General features: G+C 42.7%; 1 protein-coding gene across 1 annotated transcript in view; it reads left to right on the top strand.

Moving 5' to 3' along the window:
* WDR64 (WD repeat domain 64) overlaps positions 1–21,630 on the top strand; it is a 133,082-nt gene that overhangs the window by 19,197 nt on the left and 92,255 nt on the right. Inside the window, exons 5-6 of the mRNA XM_048846211.2 lie at positions 3,904–3,933; positions 20,867–20,977. Coding sequence (XP_048702168.1) covers positions 3,904–3,933; positions 20,867–20,977 — 141 coding nt within the window. The remainder of the gene's footprint in view (positions 1–3,903; positions 3,934–20,866; positions 20,978–21,630) is intronic.

Below are 21,630 nucleotides of genomic sequence, written 5' to 3' on the forward strand. Positions count from 1 at the left end.
CCCTCTTACAAACCAAGGCAAAAGAATTCCACCCAGCACAGCAATAAAAAATAATTTTTTCCCTGTGCTATTTAGATAGTTCTGCGCTACTGCCTCCTCCAAGTTTCCATTGACGTCACTTTGACATCAGTGTCTCTATTTCATTTCCAGAGTTTAAATGATTTTACATCTTGGTCTTTGAAGCTGTGCATGGAGATTTTGAGTCATGCTGGTATAACTGTGCATGCTGCTTGGAAAATGATGAAAGCATTACCAAGTGGGTCACACTCTGATTTCACTTACTGTGGATTTAAACAGGTGTAATACCATTGGCTTCATTGGAATAGCTCTGGGTTTACACCAGTACCAGTATATGTCTACCCTGCTGTCGAAGATGTGATTGCAGCACATGTAGACAGGCACACACTAGCTTTAATCTGGCTAGTGAGAGTACCAATAACTGTGAAACCACAACAGCACGGGCTTCAGCGTATGCTATACAAGCCCACTTGAGACCCTAAGTACTTACTCACGTGGCTAGGCTGCATTGGAGCTCATGCTGCCATGGCTTCACTGCATGCTATCAGTATGCACGCTAGCTAGATCAAAGCTAGCTCCAGTATGTCTGCGTGTGCTGCAATCAGACTTCCAATTGCAGTGTAGACAGACCCCAAGTGACAGCAGAATTTGTCTCTAGCTGTGAAATCAGTTGGTCTAGTGAAATCAGTTGGAACTGTGAAATCAGTTCCAGTTACTAGCAGAAGAGCCCACATCAAAGCCAAAACAGTGTTAGCACCTTTTTCAGCAGCCTTGGTCCAGAGATCAAGATTCAAAAGGAATGGACCCTAGTGTCTCATCTTTAGTGGTGTTTCCTCTAGGTCAACTCTGTAGCATATTGGCAGGGTCATATGATGTGAGGAAGCTTGCCTTGTAGCTAAACTTATGGGTCTTGCAATGTGCATATAGAGGTCATTTGTCTTTTGGGTTGTCACTTCATGAGCACTGCCTTCATGAATAGACTCAGGTTTTATTTATTTTAAGGTTCTGATTGTACTTGATTAGATACTTGAACAGGGTTCTGGGTTTTGGATGCACATATTTCCCACTTGAGTCAGTGGCAGCCATGTCCATGAATCCATGGGCAATGCTTGGTCTGATGTGAGTAGTGACTTTCTGGATCTTTATCATGACACTTTTGGGTGCCCATCTAAGCAGAAACATTTCTCCTGGTATAATAGACTTGAGGACAAATTCTGCACTCTATACTGGTGTAAATCCAACATGCCTCCATCGAAGTCAAAACACTGGTGTTCACAAGCAACATATAGTTTGATTTAGTGTTCTCCTGGCACCACTAACCTTACACAAAGTAACATTCAGGAGTCAAATTTGACTAAGCAATTGTATGGCCTTCCAGGTGTATTCCTTCAAAAAGTGTGTTCTCCTTATGTTGAGATTTTGGGACACAGGGGGCTGGAATTGAGAATAATTGGAAGCCAGGGGAGGTGGAAATGGCAAAGAAAAAAAAAATTGTTTTACAAATGAAAATAGAAATAGTGAAGAGGATTCTAGTCACCCCACAGCATATCTGTCTGCCTCATTCTACACTAGTAAAAGAGTGGAAAATAAATGATTTCCAGCAAATTATTGCTTTGACAGCTGCATGTGTCATTTACATTACACAACTCTCAGAATGATTGATTCAGATTGGATGGCTTTCAGCATCATCACTTAACTTATCAAGTGACACACTTCCATCATCCAAGTGTGCTGTGTAAATTGTTCAGATGTAATTATCTTCCAACATAAATACAGCATAGAGGCTTTTCTAGACTGAGTGCTATAATGTAAATCCCGCACACCCTCCCTTATGTCTGCAGCTATTAAAGTTTAAAGTAGAGGCAAAGGAAAATTAATTATTAATTTCTAAACCAGTAAATTCATCTCTGAGGGCAAAATTCTACCCTTCTTTCTAAGATGTATTTGGCTCTCACAGGCTGGCAGCATTTGCCTGAAGCACTCTAGATTGACAGCAAATGTTGATCCCACTGGACGATATCTCATTACCCATCTCATCAGATATAAGGGAGGGGCTTTCTAGAGAGGGAGGATCTGGGGTGTGGTCTGATGAGGAGCAGTAGGAGCAGCCATGCCTGGGCAGAATCCTGGTGGTGAAATCTGTTTTAATTTCTTTGTCAATAAAGCCAAACCTCAGGAAGCCAGTGGATTGTTAACTCTACACAGCATGTGGAGTTTGTTTTAGGGAAGACTTGAAAAGGCAGCTTCCTGTTCAGTCTCCCACTGCAGCCAATGAGTATTCCCTACTTGCACCTCCAAAGGCAGAATTTGGTCCTAGATTTTCTATGTATGACTGAAGTGGCCCATAGAGGGTTTGGGGCACATCTGAGAGAAACCAGTGGCAAACAGATGATGGTGAGATCCTGGTAGGAGGCGGGGCTGCCTGCCTGTGGGGTTGCAGGAGAGAAAAGGTTGGTTCAGGATTCTCACTCTTGCAAGCTGAATAGTTCCATGTATAAAGAAATAAACTAACTGATCTTCTTGGGAATCCGGCTGCAGCAGCCTTGCATCAGAACAAGACTTATCATGAACGCCATTATAAAAATGGACATATAGCACTTCTCTCTTTCCCTCAAGGATCTCAAAGTGCAGACAGATGGCAGTTATTGATTCCCATTTTACAGATACAGCATCTCTCTCTTTGTTGCTCTAAGTCACTGGCAGGCTGAACAATTGAACCCACTAGTCCTAACACCAAGTGTCCCCCATTCAGATGAAGAGAAAACAATTGCACTTTGTGGATTCTCTGTAACCTGAAGTCTTTAAATCAAGGTTTGAGGACTTCCGTAACTCACACAGGAGGTATGGGCCTATTACAGGAGCGGGTGGGTGAAGTTCTGTGGCCTGAGATGTGCAGGAGGTCAGACTAAATCAGAGGTGGGCAAACTATGGCCTGCGGGCCACATCCGGCCAACGGGACCCTCCTGCCTGGCCCCTGAGCTTCTGGCCTGGGGCACTAGCCCCCAGGCCCTCCCCTGCTGTTCCCCCTCCCCCGCAGCCTCTGCTCACTGCACCCCCTGCGCAATACTCTGGGTAGTGGGGTTGCAGAGCCACGGCCTGACCCGGTGCTCTGTGCTGCGCGGTGGCGGGGCTGGCTCCAGCCGGCTGGTGCAGCTGCCTGTCCTGGTGCTCTGGGCAGCGCGGCTGTAGAGCCGCCAGCCACCGGTGCTCCGGGCAGTGCGGTAAGGGGGCAGGGAACAGGGGGGGTTGGATAGAGGGTAGGGGAGTTCAGGGTGGCGGATAGGGGTTAGGGTGGTCAGAGAGTAGGGAACAGGGGGGTTGAATGGGGGCAGGGGTCCCTGGGGGGCAGTCAGAAAGTAGAGGTGGGGTTGAATGGGGCGGTGGGGGGCAGTCAGGGGCAGGGGTTCCAGGAGCGGTCAGGGAGAAGGGGTGGTTGGATGGGGCAGGTGTCCTGGGGGGGCAGTCAGAGGCATGGGGTCCGGGGGCAGTCAGGGAACAGGGAATGGGGGTGGGGGTTGGATGGGGCAGGAGTCCTGGGGGGGGCGTTAGGGGGAGAGAAGCAGGTGGGGGGTCAGATAGGCGGCAGGGGCTGGGCCATGCCTGGCTGTTTGGGGAGGCACAGCCTCCCCTAACCGGCCCTCCATACAATTTTGGAAACCCAATGTGGCCCTCAGGCCAAAAAGTTTGCCCACCCCTGGACTAAATGATCATGAAGGTCCCTTCTGGTCTATGAGACATGGTTTGTTATTCCATTTGGTTCCAGATCCTAGAAAAAGCACAGTGACTAACTCTCTGCCTGTGGTGATTGTTGAGCTGACTGTGCTCAGATTTTTAATTCCACTGCCATCTACTGATGATCTTTTTCTGTTTCTGTTTTGTTTTCAGATGAGGGCTCTGACAAGCACAAACATTGCAGTAAGTTTGGGTTTTTCCCCCCTTCTAATTAGATAGAAAATCAATTACAAATCAACAGTTAATGAAGTGAAATAATTAGAAAGTAAACATTATTCTAAGCCTCCTTTTCTCCTTGAGTCTCCTGCATCATTGTGCATAGTGCTGCATGTCAGGATATTCTGGTTCAATTCTTTCCTCTCAATTACAGAGAAGTTTGGGTATCTGTTTCCCTGGGTGGAAGGATGCTTCAGATAAGTACTTCTTCCACCAAATGCCTCTTCCCACCCACCCACCCACATGTATATCTTTCCAGCATCTTTCCTGGAGCTGCAGGGTAAGTGGTGAGATTCAGTTGACACTACGAGTTTAGTAAGAAAAAGTGGCATGCTGAGTAGTGAAATACAATTCTACAGATTCCTAATTGGATCGTATAGTTGATTGACTGACATACATGAATACACTTCGAAGGCTAAATTTTACCCTGAGAATAAAGAACAGGAGTACTTGTGGCACCTTACAGACTAACACATTTATTAGAGCATGAGCTTTCATGGGCTACAGCCCACTTCATCGGATGCACAGAATGGAACATATAGTAAGTGTGTATATATATATATACATATATACACACATACAGAGAAGGTGGAAGTTGCCATACAAACGGTAAGAGGCTAATTAATTAAGATGAGCTATTATCAGCAGGAGAAAAAAACTTTTGTAGTGATAATCAAAATGGCCCATTTAGACAGTTGACAAGAAGGTGTGAGGATACTTAACATGGGGAAATAGATTCAATATGTGTAATGACCCAGCCACTCCCAGTCTCTATTCAAACCCAAGTTAATGGTAGCTAGTTTGTGTATTAATTCAAGCTCAGCAGTTTCTTGTTGGAGTCTGTTTTTAAAGCTTTTCTGCTGCAAAATTGCCACCCTGAAGTCTTTTACTGAGTGGCCAGAGAGGTTGAAGTGTTCTCCTACCGGTTTTTGGATGTTATGATTCCTGATGTCAGATTTGTGTCCATTTATTCTTTTGTGTAGAGACTGTCCGGTTTGGCCAATGTACATGGCAGAGGGGCATTGCTGGCACATGATGGCATATATCACAAAGCACTGCAGATCTTAGGAAAGCACATTACCTCAGAGGATTTGAGGACCAAAGTCTGTCATCAATCCTAACAGCTGATGTGACCCCTTGCTGCAATCAGTGAAGATATCCTGTCCCTCAGGGCCAGGGCAATTGTGCTGATGGATCCACCAAAGCGGGTGTTGCTTAAGAGGAAATAAAGATATTTTAGGCCACCCACCCAACTTCTCCAACTACCATCCACCTAAACTTATAACTGATGTTGCAAGGTCTAATTTGACCTTTGTAGTCACTGCAGGGATGTATTTTAAAATAGACACACATGACTGTGACGAGATAGCAGAAACACCCTACCATGCACAAGTAGGTGTGTATTATTTTGGTCAGGATATGGAAACCAGCTATGGCTTGTGTTCTCTGTTACTGTTTGAGCATTGGCACCTTCCTAACTTCATAGTTCTCTGTGTTAATATCCTTGTATCAGATCCCCTATAAAATTCTGCGGTTTTTATAGATGTTGTCAGAAGTGGTTAAAACAGTTTGTGACATGCATGTCAATGAGGTGGAAATCGCACCCGATGTCTGGCTGTGCTAACCCACAAGCTACTATTAAGGTGTCACAACCAAACAGGGGTTAAATGCTTTGCATAAATCCTATGCTTGTCTGACATGGGCCTCAAATTTCTGTAGTCCCCAGGGCTTTACTGAAGGATTCATCCTGTGAATGTAAATGTGATTTGAAGGAAGGTCCCACAGGAGGAAGGTGTTCTTTGACTCTTTTTAAATGTAACAATTCTGGGAAATATTGTTTAGGAAAGGGAATACTGCTGCACCATGGCACAGCTTCTTTGTTGTTGTTGTTTTCATTGCTTGTTTGGGTTTTTTGTGGGTTTGAGGTTTTTTTTAGTAGTGACCCTGATTTTCCTGAACAAACATAAATGAACTTTCAATATTTTAGAAACCTTTAGGATGATTTTGTTGCCTGCTGGTTGGAGAATATAATCAAAGAACCAATCGGGTATTTTGCAGTGATAATGAGTTACTTTGTCGTGTAGACCTGGCCTTAGTGTTAACCCTAAGATTCCTTTTGCCGGTAGAGTTTATGCCACTTGGGGAAGTGCTTTAACCTGTGTAAGCGTTGTCCCCACTAGGAGCCTTTGTCAGTATAGCTATGCTAGCAAAGTCTTTGTAGTGTAGATTAGTCCTAATCTTGGATCTCTGGGATTAGCTATTGGTCACTGACTGCCCTCATCTCCCATCCTAGGGACAAGAAGTTTTTATTTATTTGTGTCTGTATGTCGGACAGTCCTCCCCTCACTACTCAACTAGCCCTCCTCTTGCCCTTCTCCTGACCGACTGACGCACTGCAAATTGAAATCAAAATGGCCACTATTGGACTTCCTGTTCTGTGTTAAAAAAAGGTCAAATTGAGTTATTTTCAATAATGTTGAAACCAGTGTTTTGATATGTCCAGAATGAACTGTTGCTAAATAGTTCATTCGGCAAAAGACTTCAAGATTTTAACTTTTCGTCCTGAATCAGGATGAAAGAAAATTTCAAAATCCTGATATTTTTTCATGGGACAGAAACTCTATTTTCCAGCCAGCTCAAATATATGCTGTTATAAAGTTAGCCATTCTGGAACTACTTGGGAACCAAATATATGTCTTAAAAAATAAAGAGTGTATATTAAAATTGTAATTTTCGTTTCAGTAGACGGTATTTGAACTCTTAGTAAGATTCCAGGGACAGATCCTCAGCTGATATAAATCTATGCATCTCCAATAACTTTAGGAGTGCTGTGTTAAACTACATGAGCTGACGTCATAGCCCCAGCAGCTAAATTAGTGTTAGAATGAAGAGCTGTGAATAATGTGTTGCCGTATCTCCTGATTAATTTCTGAATAGCTGGACATCTTTGCCTTGCAGGACTTCTATTTCTGGTCCCAGATCTTCAGAAACAGCATGGTAGAATTAACAATCCGTTCTTCTCTGTCTGAAATTAAGACATTTTCATCTGATTTAATCTGGTCTGTGATGCCAGTTTTAGATCATCCATCAATCTGTATCTTTTATGAAAATGAAGTGATGCTGGATGCCAAGTTAAGTGAGAAAATCTCTCTGAACTCTCCATCTGCTGATAGATAATTCTCAGCAGCAGTGCTCTTGCCACTGTATTGCAGAATAACACCTTATGCTCCTTCCAGTCTAAATTCTCATAGCATTTTAAAAAACTGAGATTCATGAAACCATGATTGGAAAGGAATGGTCCCATTTAAAAGACAGGAAAGTCAAGGCACAGGAAGGGTGTGAGTTTGACCAATATAACACAGCAATTGTGTGACAGATCCAGGAATAAAAGCCAAGTCTCCTGGAATACTTGTACAATCTGAACTTTTCCAAATACCAGATTGTTAAGAAGAACATGAGTTGTCAGTAGATCCTTTCCTGTTTCCTTTATGGTTTTATGGACAAACAAACCTGATTTCATTCTCTGATGAGATTACAAGTTTGGTTGATAAAGATAACTACATCAATGTAATATATCTTGACTTGTATATGGCATTTGACTTAGTACTGCCCAACATGCTGGTTTAAACATTAGCACTGTACAACAGCAATAAAATGCATGTTAAATGGCTTAGGAACTGGTTAACTGATCAGTCTCAAAGTAGTTGTAAATCAGAATCATCAGTGAATAGGGGTGTTTCTAGTGGGATTCCACAGGAATCTGTACTAGGCCTGATGCTATTCAACTTTTTCATCAATAATCCTGAAGTAGATATAAATTCACTGGTGATAAAAGCTGTGGATGAAACAAAGATTGGTGGAGTGGTAAATAATGATGAGGACAGGGCACTCATACAGAGCGATCTGGGTTTCTTGATAAGCTGGGCCCATTCAAACAAAATGCATTTTAATACAGCCAAATGCAAAGTTATGCATCTAGTCCCAAGGAATGCAGATTACACAAACAGAATGAGGGACTGCATCTTGGAAAGCAGGTACTCTGAAAAGGATTTAGGGGTCATAGTGCACAAGCAATTGAACATGAGCTCCCAGTACGATGCTGTGGCAAAAAGGGTTAATGTAATCCTTAGATGTGTAAACATGGGGGTAGTGAGTAGGAGTAGGGAGATAAATTTATCTCTGTATACTGTGCTGGTAAGACCAGTACTAGAATACTGCATGCCGTTCTGGTATTCATATTTTTAAAAAGATATTGAAGAGGGTGCAGAAAAGAGCCACAAATTATTTGGGGACTAGAGAAAATGACTTATAGTTAAAGACCTAAAGAAATAATATGTTTAGCTTCCCAAAAAGAAGATTGAGAGGTGACTTGATTACCGTGTATAAGTACCAGCTTGGGAGAAAATGTGGTTACTAAAGGCCTCTAATCTAGAAGAGAAAGGCATAACAAGAAGAATGGCTGGAAGTTGAAGCCAGACAAATTGAAATTAGAAATAAGGCACAGATTTTTAACAGTGAAGCTGATGATGTGTTTCAATTTTTCAATAACAAATGACTTTGTTTCAAAATTTCCTTTAATTTTATTATTTTTAAATTTAAAAATGTTTTAAAATGGTTGAAATTGAATACACTTTGTTGAAACAAAACATCTAGTTTGAGCTGAAACAAAACTTGTTTTGATTCTTTGATGCATCCAAAATGTGAAAAGTTTTCAGTCTAACCCCAAACGATTTGTTCTGACTATTTTGAAATTGTCAACAAACTTCAATCTGTTATCACTGGGGAAGTAGTGGATTCTCCATCTCCTGATGTCTTCAAATCAAGACTGTATGCCCTTCTGGAAGATCTGCTTCAGTCAAACACAAGTTATTGGGCTCAATATGAGGTGACTGGATGAAATTATATTGCCTGTATTATACAGGAAGTCAGACTAGATGATCTGATGGTCCTGTCTGACCTAAAAGTCGTTGAATCTGTGACTCTTGCCTTTGCCAGAAAAATGGGAAACTTCATGATAGTTGGTTGCATATACTGAAGGTAGAACACACACTATATTATCATGGAAAGATTAGTGGTTTTCTATAGCAATTGGAGATTTCCAAATGGCTTTCAGTGTAAAGATAAAATATCAAAACAAAAGTTTCCTCAGCTGTCACCTGTGAATGAACACACTATGAATGTGCTAAAACATGTCACAGGGCAGCCAGATAGCATATTTCACTATTGTACTAGTTGTCATTCATTCTGAGGGGCAAATTTTTCTGCTAAATATGTGTACATGTGTGTAGATCAGTGGCTGAATTGTGTGTATATGCACTCACGCACCCACGCACACACACATGGGCGTGTATAACCTGACCCTGATTTTTGTGGTCTGTAGTCTGCTTGCTTTTAACTTATTCTGCTCCTCCTTGTCACTCTTTTGCATCCCTCTGTACTAACCATCTTGTTCAGTACTAACGTTCATTTGCACCAGGATGAGAAATGACTTGAGATTTCATTTTGCTGCTTGGTTGAATGAGAGCCGAGGTGAGCATAAACAGGAGGTAGGGTGGGAAGCTCCGCAGTAGCATCAGGGAGGCATGGATGGGGAAGTGAGAGGGAGAAGGGGAACGGCACAGAAGCAGAGAGCTGGGAAAGGTTGGATGGAATGGTGAGTATTAGATTTGAGGCATGGCCTCGTAATGAGGGAAGAGAGGTCAAATGCAGTCGATTGTAATGAGACTGAAGGGGAAAGGTTAGCAAAAAGCAGGATGGTCGGAATTAGAGGGAGGTGTGAGAATTAGGCAGAAGCTCCAGAGAGCTATGGCAGGACATAGAGGAGGAGCTGGGATACAGGATCCAGGCCGGCTCTAGGATTTTTGCTGCCCCAAGCAAAAAAATTTTTGGCTGCCCCTGCTTTTTTTTTTTTGTGCCGCCCCTGGCTCCGCCCCAACTCCGCCCCTTCCCAATCCCTTCTTCAAATCCCCGACCCCGCCTCCTCCCCTGGGCATGCCGCATTTCCCCCCCCATTGTTTTCTGCAGCTCCCCCTCCCCCGCAACCCCCTGCCCTAGCTCACCTTCGCTCTGCCCGCTCCCCTGAACACAGTGCCGCTCTGCGTCTCCCCGCCCTCCCTCTCAGGTGAGAGAGAGGCAGCACGTTCAGGGGAGCAGGCGGAGCAGAGGTGAGCAAGGGTGTGGGAGGGAGCGCAGGAAGTAATGGGGGGGGTAGAGGAACTGCTCCCCGCCCCAGCTCACCTCTGCTCCACCACCGCCTCCTCCCCTGAGCACGCCGCCGCTCGGCTTCTCCTCCCTCCCCCCCAGGCTTGCCACGCGAAACAGCTGTTTCATGTGCAGCAAGCCTGGGAGGGAGGGGGCAGAAGCCGAGCAGCGCGCGCAGGGGAGCAGGCGGAGTGGAGGCGGAGCTGGGGTGGAGGGGGCACGTTGCTAGGGGCGGCATGGCCGGCACCGGAATGCCACCCCTAGAAACGTGCCGCCCCAAGCACCTGCTTGTTTTGCTGGTGCCTAGAGCCGGCCCTGACAGGACCAGCTTAGGTTTGACACCCTCTTGCAGGAGTAGGAAAGTGGTGCTAGAGGTGGAGTGAAGGGGTGAGACAGGGCAGGCCAAAGGGAGTAGTGGGAGTGCTTAGGCTGGTCTGGCAGCTGCCTGTCATTAAAGGATTGCAGTACCAACAGGAGTGCTGCCTCAAGGCCACTGATTTATAGCAATAGTTTTGCCAAATGGTTAGATTTTATGCTGTTGCTTGGATGATGCAGAGGCCACTGAATGCGTTATGCTCCTCCATGATGTTCTTTCCTAAACAAAGTCTGGTGCAGATTGGAAGAGGCCCTGGAGGTTTTTCGCCTTCCTCTGTAGCATGGGGCACAGGTCACTTGCTGGAGGATTCTCTGCTCCTTGAAGTCTTTAAACCACGATTTGAGGACTTCAATAGCTCAGACATAGGTGAGAGGTTTTTCAGGAGTGGGTGGGTGAGATTCTGTGGCCTGCGTTGTGCAGGAGGTCAGACTAGATGATCATAATGGTCCCTTCTGACCTTAGTATCTATGAATCTATGGGTAGGATGCGAGGGAAAGGTGTTTAATACCATCCCGCCATCGTGCTTTAGATCTTCCAGGGATCTCTTCCATCCTTCTCTCATTGGGTTAAAGTTGAAGATGATTCTCACAGGGAAGTGGGTAGGCATTCAGAGTAGATGACCATACCATCTTAGAGTGCACTGAGTGAATAGCTGGTCCAACACTTTTTAACAGTTCCAGAGGAATTCCACAGATGCCTGCCACATAGCTATAGATAATCTCTGCTGCCAAGAGGTTTACCTGCATGACACTTGTCAGTATTAAGACTAATCTGTTAACATGCTGAAGCCTTCTTCAGGGCTTGGTACTGCTAGTTTCTGAGCACTCACAAAGCCTAGGCCTTTTAATAGGACTTATGTTGGCTCTGTTATGTTTCATGTGTCAGGGGCTTTCATTTTGGGTCTTATCACCTTTCAAAGTGTACAGCACTGTACGTTCCTGTTTATCTTTATTGGCAGTGCTGATGTTTTCATTCTTGCATAACCCTCCCAGAGGCTGGCTGTGGCTATTTCATGGAAGGAACCCATCTCTCTCTCTCTCTCTCTGGTTTTCCACCTAGAGTACAATGGTCCCTTCTGGCTTTAATAGTCATGAATCCCTGGAGTAATTTCAGTGGAGTTATGAAAGATAAATTTGGCACAGACAGTTTTAAAATGTGAATCCTCAACTCATATATGTTAAAAAAAGCAAAAGAAAAATTGTTCTTTCACTGCTCTTTCCAGAGCCCACTTGTTCCTGTGCATTTCTCCACGCTGAATTCCTTCCTGACTGACAATTTTTAATAAACTGATGCAGCACACATCTTTATATCCATTGTTTGCTGTTGCATTATGCAAAAATAAATCTGCAAATAAATAACATTTTAAGGCAATAAAGGACATATTTGGAGTTCAGATTGTTTTGTTAACACTTGCAATCTGCTGCTGTATAGACAAATAGCAGGTGGTGTGTGTTACGATTGAATTTTTCTGAAACATTTTTTAGCCTGTCAGTCAGTAATGGCTTATCTCTTCAAAACAGGAAAATCTTAAAGGAGAAACTATGTCTTGGTTGATGTCCTTGGTCAAAATTCCCCTCTGTTGTAGTGGGGACTGTGCACCAATTTTCCGCCGATCGGCCTTCTTCCTCCCACCCAGAGCTGGTTGTATTGCAGTGGGCCATGAAACGATTCCTGGAGATGTATGCAGTGTGTTTTGTGTGAATGTATGTTTAGATATAAACTAGTTCTTGTGACGCTCATTGGAGTCTTCAGGAAGGACAGGTGCTATATCAATATAAGATCATTATAGTTCGTTAGGAATAATCTTGATGAGCTTTTAGTATAACAATTTTTTACTAAAGGACAAATTTATACTCGTGTGTGTGTGTTTGCTTGCTTGCTCACTCAAACAAGGCAATTAATTCCAAATCCTCCTCCTCTTGTGAAGGATATGGCCTGTGTATTATTCTGTGTCCTGAACTTTCATATTCCCCCAACCCTTCAAAAAATAACATTACACACACACACATTTAATCTTCAAACCTACTGCTTTTAAAAGGCTCTCAAATTTGTCAGCTGTGCAAGTGTCTTTTTCCTTATTAGTGAAAATGCCATCTAAGTAATGCTCAGTTCTCTGATAAACATCTTGGCTTATATAATAAAATGGCTGGACTGTTGCCCACATTGTACTTTATCCAAGAAAGCCCTGCCTGGATTACTTAGTATCAACTCATTGCAGGCCTTCCCCAGTACTATATAATTACAGAGACTTAAATCTGGTTGCAAATAGTTTTGTTCTCTGCCTAACTGGGGGAAAAGGATCCTGAGGCCTCAAAATTGGTTCTTGTTTCACTGCTAATCCTTGAGGGGATTAATAGTCATAGCCCTTGTGACGCAGAAGGGTTTCACTGAGGTGCTGCAGAGCATTAAGCTAAGTCTACATAGCAACGCATGGATGCATATTCCTTATAGCATTTGCCTAGGGACTAACTGCTGCCAACTTCTATTTTGAGAATATCTAGTTTGCTGGTTAGAGTTTAGTGATGAAACCCACATTCAGCGGCTATTTGGTGGTTCTGCACCTTAGGTAGGAGGAAAAAATTGAGAGAGTTACACTGAGAAATTGGAATAGTCTAATCAAAATGGAGCTAAACTTTTCCTTCCTTATTCTAGTGGGGAGAATAAAATGTTAAAGTGTTAGAAAATTCACACAGTTTAAGTCAATACTCAAGATGCAGTTTGAAAGTCTAACTACTTCTCAATTCAATGTTGCAGGTATTGGTAGTTTAAATGAGTATTTCTAGATTTTCTGACAGTACAAGTTCTAAATTCTGCTTCTTTGTGCCAGTGTAAGTCTGAAATAACTCTACTGACCATAGGTCTTCACAGTTTTAAATTGGAGCAGAATTCCACAGTAAGATTTTTAGAACAAGACTTCCAATTCCTGTTTCTGGAAGGTGTTTTTTGTTTTTTTTTAAATGATAGATTTGAATTTTTCTGGCTTTCTAATTTCTTTATTTTATAGTAGTAAGATATTTGTTTTAAATGATTTATTTACAAACTTTAAGGCAATGTTACAACAGAATTGGCTTGTAACAGTGTATATGTAGTGCAACTCTTCAGAGTTCTGTACCTCCTTAGGGTTTTGCACATACACTGTTTAGTGTATACTTTAGTGTAAGTATTATGTTTTAAGTATGAATTAACAAGCTATACAACTTTCACTTTCTTTTCTCAGCTTTAAAACAAATAGAAGTGAAAGAGGGAAGAAAGCTGTCTAATCAGATTGGGTTTAAACTGTCTTCTCTCTCCACTGCCTTTGCATAAACCATGTTCCTCTCTCCCCACCATGATCACTACTGAGACCTAATACTTCTCTCTTGTTCTGTAATGTCAACTCTCCTCTGCCTTCGGAGTCAGATGTGAAAGCGGTAGGTGCCTTCTAAAAACCATAGAGAGAGAGGGCAACCTCAGAACATGCTACCTCTACACTTGGGAAAGAAAATCTTAAAGAAAAACATAAAATTCTTTTATTTATGGTCTGGATTTTGAGTATGCAGGAGCTGACTGTGACAGTTCCTATTTAATCCAAATCTGTCACCCTCGCCCACACGCACCCACACCCTCGTTGCACATATCATCACGTTCCTTTATTGAATAGCACTGGAGATGATTCTCGTCCCTTGCAATTTTTTTAACTGCTTGTCCACCGCCTGACTCCACAAAGCATAGATTTTTGCCTTGCAAAACTATAATGGTCTCCCTTCCAGAAATGACAGGGTTATTTTACTTCATTAAAATGGTCCTCTGTTCTTTCCAACAGTGAAGCAATCAATACACTGAGTTTACAGCTGACGGTAGGACTGCATTCCAACTTTTCAGCTCTGTTAGTCATTTCCCAAATCAAGAGGGTCTGACTCGTCAGAAACAAGTAAACAGAAGGCAGTGTATCGCCCAAGGTTCACGTGACTCTTCTAGAGTAACTGTACCACTACCCAATTACTAGGAGTAGAGTACTATGCATGGGAAGTAATGTCTCCTATGTACGGTGTTGCTCATAAAGCATTAGCTGCACCACTCAACGTGCCTCTCCATTATACAGTCAGCTATTCTGTACTTCTCAGCTTAATCCTTTGATTCTTTCCACTGATATAATTATGCAGAATCTCTAAATGCCCTCTCAGCATGTGTTTCAATCCTAAACTCTAAACAGCAAAGCAGACACTTACATGTGGCTGCTCTTAGAGATACAAGGTGGGTGAGGAAATATCTTTTATTGGACTAACTTCTGTTGATGAGAGAGACAAGGAGAGTTCTGTGTAAGTTCAAAAACTTGTCCCTCTAATATAGTGGGACCAACACGGCTACAACAACACTGCCTGGCTTTTGTAAGTCAGTACAGTTGGGGTCCCAGCTAATTTATGTAACCCCAAGTTTATGGGCCAGTTGTTTCTTCTGTTCTTGAGCAAAAAGCACTTGATCCCAGCTGTCACATCTGTCAGTTTTGGTCTACTTATTAACCGTGGATCCTGTATCTGCCTATTACATAATCATGCTTTGTGGCCTTAGGTGTGGTATGTTACAGACAATTCTGCAAAAATAACCACTGTCCTGGCTGAAACCATGGCTACCTTCTGACATACTCCAGGGACAAAGAGATTTGTTCCCTTGATACAACTTGCACAGTGCTTGAAATATCCAATGAATTGTTGGTTGGCTGTTATCATAAAAGGGTTCCTTCTTCTAGCATCTTCCCAATTCTCATCCTTCTCAAACTGGCCTCTGTAGAATCAGATCATTAGACTTCCTCCATGGCTTTAGCTTAGCTCCCCACCATAACTGGCTGCCACTGACTTGCCTCAATTTAAGGCAGGAGCTGCAGCCAACAGCAGCAGCTCAGTCAGCCTTTCTTTTAGACAAAGACAAAGGCCCTGGATAAATATTTCAAGCAGTCAATGAAATCTGAAACTGATGCTTTGCCTTTTTTGCCTCTGAGAAGCCGACACACAACTTTGCAGCAGTTTACTCTTCTTAGATTCGGAATGCATTTGAAACGTCTAACAGCTGCTGGCGTAATTCAGGGTGACTAATCATTTTATAAGGGAAAACTCTTCTTGCCTTCTAAGTGCAGAAGCACCATCCTCTGCTTCTTGTCTGATTGCACTTCCTTTGCAATCAGATTACTCGATCCTTGTTCAGACCCAGCACATGCTTTTTAACCTTTTTGCAGTGGTGAGGCTGGGTACCTCCATATGCAACAAAAAAGAGGGCTGAATATGTTTGATTGAAAGGTCTGATCAGGAAAGAATATCTGCTTGTCACTATCAACTCTATCCTGTCTTTTATTTATAATCACATACAGATACAAGCTGCTGCTAGCTGGGCATAACGCTCTCACTGCCCATATTGCCCTGGAAGCTTAGGGTATGTCTATACTCAATAAAAGACCCATGGCATGGCATAGGTGCGACTGGTCCAGGTCAGCTGACTTGAGCTTGCGGGCCTCGGGTACCTGGGCTATAAAACTGTAGTGTAGATATTTGCACTCAGGCTGGAGCCAGGGCTCTGAGACTCTGCAAGGGGGTTGGATCTCATAGCCTGGGCTCCAGTCCAAGGCCAAATGTCTACACTGCACTTTTATATCCCCACAGTGCCAGCCCGAGTCAGCTGATCCAGATTCTGAGAATTGGTGCCATGGTTTTTATTACAGTGTAATCATACCCTTAGTGTCTACACAGACAGACGGCACTTTAATGTTTAAGGTCTTTTCTAAGCAACGTTCAAGCACTGAGTTTTATCTGCCTCATCAGGCAGCAGGGCAGTGGAGGAGGAATTAGAAGACCTGTGTTCTCTCTCCAACTCTGCTACTTGCTCTGTGAACTTGGGAAAATCATATAAGCTCTCTGCGCCTATACCAGCCATCTGTAAAATGGTGTTACGTTAATGATACTCACCTTTGTAAAAACTTGAGATCTGCAAATAAAAAATGCAAAGTGGTATCCTCTTTTTGAAGTTCCTGTGTGCAATTCTGAGCAACATAGCAATAATTTCCTTTTAAATTGCACAAAATCTGTGGGAAGAGAATTATATCTCCTCTGATTTACCAAATACTTTTTAAATTTGTGAATTCCAACATAAAGTGAGCAGTGATTTAACAAAAGTGAAGGCATGCATAACTTCTGGCTTTTGCTCTTACCAGTAGACAAAGGATGCAAAAAATATATTCTTTGTAAAGAAAACCTCCACATTACATAAAAATCCACAGAAAAGTCTAATGCATTCCCACACAACATCGCCTCTCTTTTTTCTTAATAAATAGTCTAACTCTGAATGTTAAAGACAGCCAAGATTACATTCAGTCAGAAGTAATAATGAATACATAGATCTAAGAGAATACTAACAATTCCTCTTTCAATTCCACTGAATAGAAATCACTCATAATTTATTATATTTCTCATTCTTATTCTACATAAGGTGCATGGTCCAGCTGTTTGTGATTGTAAAACAAATACAGAATTGTATTATGAGCTATCTGACATCAGTAGGTAGAAAGGAGTCTGAAATCCGTATGAACATACTATAGAGTGGGAACCAAAGCTAAAAATATTTTTGTCTTGGGTAATGGAATGAGTAATCTCTGGTAAAACTAAAACTTCATGCGCTGGAAAAATAACCTCCACACTTTGTGTCAGTCTAAATATCCATTTTTCTGAGCCAGTGGCATAAACAACATGTACAAATGTCTATCTTTTTGTGTCATCAAAGACGTTACAGTTTTTCCATAAAAAGGGGAGGCAGAGGGAGAGTTTCAGTGATATATAAAATATTTTAGCTACAGGAGGTGATGATTTCTGACTGCCAAAAATTCTTACCATTCTAATTTAAGTGATTTAGGAGCATACATTCCATTAATTTTGGAGCTTGTGCACCTAAGTCACTTATATGCTTTTGAAAATTCCACCCTAGAATTAATTATCCCCAACAAGGATGTGTAACTACATGGAGGAGAAAACATATTTGTTTCCTTCTCTTTTGTCTTTAGTATTATAAGATTTCTCCTTAAATTACTGCTGTAATTTATCTTCTGAAACACCAGGTTTCTCCTCCCCTGATTGTATTAGGAAGGTCCATTAGAGACTGAGTGTCCCAAGAGGATGTAAATGTAGGTGGCACACGACTCTTTCATTTGGGCAGGCTTATGCAAGCGCCGGAAACTCCCTAGAAAGGGGGGCCAGCAGTGGCTGGACCATGGCCCTACCCCCTGAGGCCCCGCCCCTCTCCGCCTCTTTCCCAAGGCCCTGTCCCATTTACTGCTCGCTCCTCTCTGCCACAGGGGTGAAAAGGCCGAGCAGGAGCGGGGCCTCAGGGCAGAGTGCAGATGTAGCACGGGCAGGGTCAAAGCACAGGTACCAGTGGCCCCCTACATTTCTAGGGAGCTTCTGGTGGCAGTGCTCCAAAGGGAGATGAGCCTGGGCCACATACAGCATTTTTTTCCCTTGCAGGGCCACTCTTTTTTGGTGAGGCTAAGCCTCCCCAACCCTCTTATACGCACCACCCATGGGTGTAAATGAACAGAATTTCTCACAGGAGGGAGGGAATTGACTAGAAGTAATCCAGTAATGCCTAGTTGGAGCTATTCAAATCATGAGAATTCTCCTGTCGACCTAGCTACCACCTCTCAGAGAGGTGGATTACCTACACCAACAGGAGAATGCCGACAGGAGAACCCCTCCTGTTTGCACAGGTAGTTTCTTAACTGAAGTGCTATCGCAACACAGGTGCACCTCTGCAGCGTTTTAGGTGTAGACAAGCCTGTAGTTATATAGACGTTCTTTCTTTCACTTTTCCTAGACATGCTAAAATGCAACTGTAAGCTAGTCAACATATTCACTAGCCAGGGAAGGGAACTAAAGCTTCAGGCATTAGTCTTTTAAGGCCCTGTCTTTGGGACTTTTTTTATTGCTCACACAACAATTGCAACACAAAAAGAAATCAACTGAAAGATACTGGTCAGTAATTCCCAGGGGCTTTCCTTGCTCCAACCAGCCATGAGGGGCAAAGACACACCTTTCTTCTTAGTTCTTCTTTGTTTCAGCTTCCCCTTCCTTTTATACTCTGCCTTGAGCAACCATCTGACAGCCTGTTAACCCTTTACCTTGTCACAGAATTCCAGGCCCAGTACTATAAATATTGAATAACAAACCTAACCATAAAGGAGACCCTTTCCCTACCTGTTAACATATTAGCCACCGAGGGTACTGGACCAAGATGCAGGACATCTGAGTTCTATTCCCAGCTCTGCCACTGGCCTGCTGAGTGACCTTGGGCAAGTCACTTTACCACCCCATGCCTCAGTTTCCTCATCTGTAAAATGGGGATGATATCTCCTTGGTAAAGTGCTTTGATATCTGCTGATGAAAAGTGCTGTATATGAACTAGTGTTATTATTTATTACAAATGCCTACAATGACCCCACATACACACACTACTCTTGGGTAACAAGACCGACTGTGAAAATTATCAAACAATAATTAGAACCTGTGAAACACCAACATTTCCCAGCTACCTACAATAGAGTACACCATCAGTAACGCTCAGAAATGGGTTACGAGCAGCATGTGCGGGGACACACACACACACAGAGTGATAGTTGATATTTGGTAGGTAAATATTCCCCATCCATAAAGTCTGAAGGTTGAATCAGAAGCAGTAACATTTTCAGGAAGGTGGGAAGGGAAGAAGTTCCCCCAGGCATAAGCAGTGCGGTAGCATCAGGTGTTGGATCCTTTAAAATAACAGCAGAATCAAAAAATCTGACCAGCCGTGGAAATTGGGGTGCTAGCAGCAGCTGAAGTAGCAGCTCTCACAGCACCCTTGGTGCTTATTTTATGCATCCTCTTCCTAGAGTCACTTCCTGGGTAGGGACAGTTTCCTCAGAAACATAAGTCCCAGCAGTAGCAGCAGCTGCCTACCAAACACTTCCAATGCAATTAGCATTTTCTAGAGGTTGTCCCAAATCCATGTTATAAGCCAGGTTCTCAGCTAGTATAAATCAGCAGAGCTCCCTTTAGAGCCACTGGGAACTATTCTGAATAACACCAGCCAAGGATGTGACCTGATGTTTTTCAAGTGCAGTTGTTTACACTGGGACCTGTACAATAGTAATCTTGCTTGTCGTATTGATGGAGATGGAAAGATATACTGTATATCCACCTAGCTTCTGGGTTCACATATAAGGAGGCTACATTTATATATATTTCATGCAAGGGGTGAAATATCTTTTCTACATAAAATGGCCTTATTTCACTAAAAGCCATGCTAGTACAATAGAAATTTATGATACTTCGAGCTAACAGTGGCTCCTCTTCTTGGGCCAAACTGACACTTCCTTTAGGAATCTCATTTGCTTAAACAGAGAGGTGGGATGGATCTCTCCTAATGCACTAACAGGAATTTAGAAGAACTCAGCATACTAATATTTCTGCTCTGTAGTGATAAAAGTTCTTCATTTCTGTCACTCATCTGAGATCCTGCCTGTAGATAGAATGGGATGATTTAACCCTGAAAATATGTGAATTTGAGGCATGTAGAGGTCAAGGTTGTATAGTGGGTTGAAGGATTAGTGACCTATCCTTTTACCTCCAGAAACCTAAGTTCAAATCCTGCATCAAGGCTCACATTCATAGCCCAGCACCTACCCTAAGTATTCAGTCTGAGGTGGGCATCTCCCACCCAAGCCTGTGGGACAGCTCTGGAAGTGTTCCATTAAAACTACTTTAGCTCAGTTTTCAAAGTAGCCCTTTGCTTTTGTAATGTGGCCCCCTTGTGTGGGCCTCACATGCCCATAGATCACCCTCACTGGCACCCTCTGTGCTATTATGCAAGGAATCCCTGCACATTTAGGATCCACAACACTTAAAGGGTGCGTCCCCTCATCTTTCCTCTCCTATTGCAAAACAGAATTGCACTGGTTCCACCACCAGTGGGACCTTGGCAGCGCCAAAGGGAGATGCTGGATTTACCCCCAGATAAAAACAAATTTGATCCTATTAACCTAGTCCATAACGGTCACTGGCCCTCATCACCAAACCACTACACAATCTACAATTTCTAGCCCAGAACTGTAACAATAAGTCAAACAGAAGTGTGTTGGCAAAACTACATTACTGACACTCTCTCTGGTTCTAACAAATTTATAAATTGTAAATTCTTCACTTTCATGAAATCAAATGTACAAGAACCTTAAAATAAAAGGTCCTTATCCTATGATTATTTGTATTATCCTAGCACCTAGGAGCCCTACTCATGGACTAAATCTTTCAACCATCCCTTTTCTTTCATCAGGATAGTTCCTGGGTTACTGGATGCGACTATCTTACTCAGCTCAAACGGGTTGTTGCTGTAACTGAAAGGACTGTTGTCATCTGGGATTATAAATCACAAGGCAGCTGCCAGGTATTGTTTTGGATCATGCAAATGTTAAAGAAAACCTAATACACTAAAGAATCCTTGTGTTCACATCATATAGCCCTGTTCCAACTGCCTGGTAGGGTGAATTCTTTTGAGTGACAATGAGTTCCTGCAGAAGAGTTAAGAAAAAGAAAGAAAGAAAGAAAGAAAGAAAGAAAGAAATAGAATGGCCTTCTGGGGCAAGTGAAATGTTTGAGGCTTCAGGACTAGTGGACAAGTCTTCAAAAGAAGTTTAATGCAGCCTTCTTTTGGAGTAGCTTGATAGTGTGATGGATCTATTAAGCAGGAGACTACAACTCCTATCAGCCTCCCCACTACCTATCCTCTTCCTCATGGTCTGTAGTCAGTCTGTATCTGATACAGAATCCTGACCTGCTAGTTGCAACCTACTATGTACAAGAAGTACATGATATGGTTTCAGCAGTGTGATTAGTGCCACGGGAGAACAAGAAACAGAAGAAAAACAGCAACAAAGGTTGCAAAAAAAAAAAGAGAAGGAACAACAAAGATTGCAGACATAAAGAATAGCAACAAAAGTTGCAAACAGAAAGAAAAAGCAATAAAGGCTGCAGGATCTCATCAACATGCCACTCTTCAATGCCCCCAGAGAACTTCAGCTTTGACAAACCTTCACAATG

The sequence above is a fragment of the Caretta caretta genome, chromosome 3, assembly GCF_965140235.1.
Source record: "Caretta caretta isolate rCarCar2 chromosome 3, rCarCar1.hap1, whole genome shotgun sequence".
In the NCBI taxonomy this organism is placed as follows: Eukaryota; Metazoa; Chordata; order Testudines; family Cheloniidae; genus Caretta; species Caretta caretta.